Raw genomic sequence first — 5,829 nt, forward strand, 5'->3', positions numbered from 1 at the left:
GTTTTTTCAGCCCAGCGCTGAGTTATTTAACGACCTTCGCGCCTTGAAGATGTTTAAATCGCTCCCCTAACTGTCATTTTGAAAGGACAACGGGGCAAAGCCACTAGTTTCAACTGTTTTAAGGTAAGTTTCTTTAATGTTTTCATTAATAATTGTTTTAAATTGGCAGAATTATAACTTTTTTCGCGGCAACAATACTGTTAAACTTCTACAGGCCAACATTAGTTATGTTAAATGACGAACAGTTTACCTAAGACGGCCATCTACATACTCGCATAATCGTGTTAAGGTATCTGAGACGACAGATTAATTAGTTTTATTAAGTATCAGACAGTGACGGAAGGCTGAAATTAGGGATGCTCCGATCCGCCTTTTTCGCCTCCTATACCAATTCCGATACCTAGGGTTGATTCTGCACACAGGATGCGCACATTGTAAGCGCTTCGTGTTAAAAACTGCAAAGCACAAAGGGAAGAGAAATTGATGCGTAGTGTATTATATCTGTGCAACTGTTATTGAGCCTTTCTTTAAACAGTTTTAAATTTGAGTTACTGTGCACGTTAAAAAATTTATAGTCTTTTCTACGCCCGTGTTTTGTTCTCACAGACACCCGGTAGCAAGTAACAAAACAACATTAAACTCCGGCAAGAAGATAAAGTCCTTTTTGCAAAATCATAGACATGTATTTACAAATCAAGTATAATGGGAACACAGAATGATCTTGGAGAGAGCTTTACCGAGCTGTCTGCTGTAACCGAACGTGACCAGGGTTTAAAGGCTGAACGAATGACTGACAGCCACAGCGGAGAAAAGAGTTTGTGTGAACTTTAATGTAAGGACTTAAATATTCATATGCAGCTCACATTAAGCTATCGTATGGCTTCAGAAGTAACAGAATAATTCACACAATCGAAAAAAAAAAAAAAATCTCGGATTTATATCGGCCCTCTCTGACCGATACCCGATCCGAGAAAATGGCTCTATCGGAGCCGATACCCGATATGAATATCGGATCGGCGCATCCCTAATTGAGAGTGTGTTAAGAGTGATACTGTAACATTGACTTCCTATTTCTTTAGAGGATTAGGGTCAAACATTCCCCACACTGTGATTGCAACATCACATGATCAAACTGACTGGATTGGTTTGAGCTGGTTAGGGCTGATTGGTAATATGATATTTAACAGGACAATAATATCAACAGCAAGTCTTCAATAGGCCACTATGGCTCTTTTTACAAACTGTTATTTATGAATAATGTGAGGTTGCATTAAGTGAAAATTTTAGATCATTTACTGCACTTTAAAAACACTGCTGTAGGGGTGTTGCAGTATCCGCACTGATGATAACAATGATGCAGTATTACAGTGGGAAAAAAAAGATGTTAATAATACACATACAATATTTTTGTAAATAATCCAGTGACTAACTATCTGGTTGAGGCTCCAACGCAGTGGGTTGAGCCAGTATGTAGCTGTCACACAAAATCATGTCAGAGGAGATGACAAGCAAAAGCCAGACCTGAAAAAAGTCAGCTCGCAAATGTGGGAGTATTTTGGATTCTGTAAAAAAGTTGAGGTGTTAGAAACCCCAGTCTGCAGAAAGTGCTTATCAACAGTAATTCTAAAAACACTTTAACTGAAGCCGTTATGTATAATGCACTTTAAGGGTACTCATAATGCATGGTGTAATGCATTTTTATCTATTCTTAAATAATTGTAACTAAGGGTAAAATGCATTATATTATTATTTGTATTACTCTTGATACATTTGAAATAGGTTGTTTGTAATATGCTTTAATAAAATATACTTTATAAAGGTAAACAATGAATGGATAATTATTACAATGTAATATATCTGTGGTTACTATTTTTCATGAGATAAGACAATGCACTGTAAGATATATCACAAGGCATAATGAATGCATTAATACTTTTATAATGCATTGCATATAAAGGGTTCAAGTTCTTTTTGGAAACTCCTGTTAAAAGATAAAAAATAAAAAAAATTAAAATGAAAATCTGACTGACAGCATTATTTATTTATGTATTTATTTAATTTCTATACTTATTGCGTTAATTATTTGGGCCACAATAATCATGTAGTAAAAATCTGCCAAAGACATTCACGTGAAGTGTGAAGTATAGTGTAACCTCAATTCATATTACTTACATAACACATAACAAAAATGCATTTACACCATTAAAATGTGTCATAATCCATGTCAGACCACCTACAAATACGTTTTCAGTGATTCGATCACGACCCAATCATAATGTCTCATTTTATGACAGTAAACGAATATTAATTCCAGGTGTAGATGGGGCAACTGGCCTCTTTTATTCAAGGACACATTTAACTAAAATGCCATTTGACACTGAGGCAACTTAGTTTTTAGTCAGCAGCAGTCAACATGGACCTTCATTGGATTCTGTTGAGTGTTTCTATGTTTGTGTGAGTTTATGTGGGGGTGTACACATGTGGGTGAGAGTATATGTGAGTGCATCTGTGTGTATGTGATGGATAGAGCTGTGAGTGGAAATAAAGGCATGAATAGAGTCCAATACTACAAGTCTCTAATCTGGAAAATGTAAATAAATATAAAAGTAAGGGGGAGAAGGTTCAGTCAACATCTGCAGAGAGAAAAACATACCAACATAACAGCTCAACATACTCACAGAACCATAACACTCCTGAGTCATCCTCCAGCTAAACCACTTTAGAATGGCCAGAGATAATCCTAAAGACAATTAAATGTAACATTTTGGTGAAAATACACCAGCAACATATATAAAAAACATTAGAATGTGAAGGGGCAAGCCCTGCTGCCAGATATGGACTTGATAAATAGCAAACTGCGCAACTTCTAAATAAAACCCTTCAAGAATCAGAGGAGTGTTAATTGCATCAAATGTGGCATTTTCATACACAAGCCTAAGATGTGGGAAAGAAAAGTTATTATAGCCTGACGGATGTGACATTTAAAAAAAAACAAAAAAAACATGACATCAACAGCAATATCAAGCTGTAGTAGAAAATAAGTAGTGAAATGCTTTGAGTTTGCTTGCCAATGAATTGTTTATGTGGTCATATGCTGCTTCTTGCGGCTGTATGAATTTGAAGAATTTACACAAGTAAATATACATTATTTAATCTATAATAATCCATATTTAATCATTGTTGGACCAGATATACAGACAGGCCCATGATACATACTTAGTGACAGGTTCACTTATTTAAAGACACATTCCAGTGACCTTCACACCAATCAGAATCATTTCATCACTTGGTTTGCCTCAAATCAGCCTCCAGTGATCCAAAACCTCTTGGTCTCTGTCATCCGTCAATGACTTCTCCAGTCCCAAAGGCATGAAGTCAAGCACGCACCCTAAAGATCTGCCAAACTTCGCCCAGAGACGGTTTTCAACAGAATGTTCCAGAATTAAACAAAGTGCATCCTCACTTTACCTCACTGGGTCTCTATATATAATCAGAGTCGGTTTTGAGTGGCACAAAAGACAAATGCTACTGTCACTGCAGAAAAGTAAATGCAATTATTGCACCCTCCCTTCAGCAGAAAGAAGGAGATGAACATTGTCACGCTGTTTCAGCTGTCTCTGTACGCAAGGAGCTGAGCTGGAGGACGCCGATTTTGCGTGACAGTGTTGTGGGAAAGGTAGGATAATTTGGTGGAGCGTTCATTAAATCCGTTATTTACGCATGGCTTATTTAAATAAACCAATTACACACTTTTTGATAGCCCAATGTATTTCATTGCTTAAAAAAACAAAACAGTAAAAGCCACTTTTCTGCACCTCGAGACATCAGGAGGAGCATTTCAGCCAACTAGACAAGGTGTTGAAATTGTTTAGAGAACATCTGATTTAATTCTAAAGATCTGCCATTTTCTCTTTCTTCTCATAACACTTCGAAAAAAAAAATAGCATCGAAAAAATATAGTAAGAGTACCATAAGTATTTTTAGTGAAATGTCTGAGAATTCATTGGTGGCTATACCAAATATAATTGAGGTGGTCGATTTAACCCATTCATTTAGAAACATATGCTCTCTGAAGCATTAAGTGTTAATTAAAGCAAAAGTCTCCACAGGTATAATTCTGCGAGTTAGCAGGTTCCTGAAAACTTGGATGTGAAGAAAAGTGCTGAATTTTGCCAGTTACAGATAACACAGTGCTTAGTGATGCTAATAGCTGAGGGTTTATTGAAGGAGAGAGAGGACGAAGGGATGCTGGAGAAGAGGAATAGGTCAAAAGGTTCATGTCACTTCCTGTCTCGTCTTTAAGGCACACTGTCACATTGCATAAAACGCCAAGTCTCTTGACCGACAAGCAATGAATGCTCAATGAAGAGAGAGAAAGAGCATGGCTCCAAAAGAGTGAGAACCCAGAGACAGAAATGCGGATGAGAGAGACAAAGATAGAAAGAAAGAGAGAGACAGACAAAGCAGGACTGATTGTTGCATCATGCTGCAACAGCTAAAATCTGTCTATGCTGGACATGACAAAGTGACCGATGCAAATCTGCAAGTGGCATGTCAACATTTGAGTACTGTGAGAATGGAAAGAAAAGATTTAAAGGTCAGCCGTACCCTAGATGGTCCTCTGTACAGAGTGCGGAAATGATCCCAGGCCTGTGTCTGCTGGGCATCCAGAGTGGCTAAACAACTACTTTTATTCCTGATATGCATAACAAATGTCCACATTTGCATCATATACCAGCTCCATATAGAAAGCTTTTCTGATGTAGTAAACCATCTGTGATGTAGTAAACCAACCTCACCTGGTTGCACTTGTGATGTGAAAAACTTTAAACAGTCCGCGAAACATGAGGCATGATAAAAGAGCTTGTAGAAGCTAGATAAAATGGCATGGTTGCTTTAGCAAATGCATTTTTATCTCACTTTTATTCTTGTTAACAGTAGCAGTGAGGTTTAGTGTGGGGGGGGAAGCAATGTAATATCATTCTGCAGAAATGTCACAGTTTTTTTTTTGTTTTTTTAATGAGCCTGGGTTGAATGAAAAGTAATGTAATGTAGGTCGAAGTTCAATAAAATATATGAATAAAATAATATATTATTTAAATAAAATTACAATTGAAAATAAATATAAAGAAATAAAACAAAGATTATATTGACTTCTAAAGTCACTGTTGTCTGGCACAACAATATATCTGAATTACTTTTATTTGTGGACTTTTCTCAGCAATTAATTGATTAATCCAATTAATTAATCTGCATGTCATGCGAAATGTAATATATGACATATACAAAATTGCCCTATATCAAGAGTTATATTTCCATATATGTTACCTTTAAGGCCATACATTATATTCACATTCTGTAACAGGCGAGCAGGAACGAGATGGAGTGAGAATTCAAATGCGAGCACAAGTGTATTTGAAAAACACAAATATATGTGACCCTGGAGCACAAATCCAGTCTTAAGTCGCTGGGGTATATTTGTAGCAATAGCCAAAAATACATTGTATGGGTCAAAATGATAGATTTTTCTTTTATGCCAAAAATCATTAGGACATTAAGTAAAGATTATGTTCCATAAAGATATTTTGTAAATTTCATACTGTAAATATATCAAAACTTAATTTTTGATTAGTAATATACATTGCTAAGAGCTTCATTTGGACAACTTTAAAGGCGATTTTCTCAGTATTTTGATTTTTTTTTTCTCCCTCAGATTCCAGATTTTCAAATAGTTGTATCTCGGCCAAATATTGTCCTATCCTAACAAACCATACATCAATGGAAAGATTATTTATTCAGCTTTCAGATGATGCATAAATCTCAATTTCA

At 36.0% G+C, this 5,829-nt stretch overlaps 1 protein-coding gene across 1 annotated transcript in view; it reads right to left on the reverse strand.

Moving 5' to 3' along the window:
• The window catches only part of vps8 (VPS8 subunit of CORVET complex), a 122,132-nt gene that overhangs the window by 17,284 nt on the left and 99,019 nt on the right, over nucleotides 1-5,829 (reverse strand). Inside the window, exons 43-44 of the mRNA XM_016527229.1 lie at nucleotides 4,800-4,873; nucleotides 4,609-4,696 (exon numbers count right to left, since the gene is read on the reverse strand). Of these exons, the coding sequence (XP_016382715.1) occupies nucleotides 4,609-4,696; nucleotides 4,800-4,873 (162 nt within the window). The remainder of the gene's footprint in view (nucleotides 1-4,608; nucleotides 4,697-4,799; nucleotides 4,874-5,829) is intronic.

The sequence above is a fragment of the Sinocyclocheilus rhinocerous genome, unplaced genomic scaffold (assembly GCF_001515625.1).
Source record: "Sinocyclocheilus rhinocerous isolate Xijiao unplaced genomic scaffold, SAMN03320098_v1.1 scaffold721, whole genome shotgun sequence".
Lineage (NCBI taxonomy): Eukaryota > Metazoa > Chordata > Actinopteri > Cypriniformes > Cyprinidae > Sinocyclocheilus > Sinocyclocheilus rhinocerous.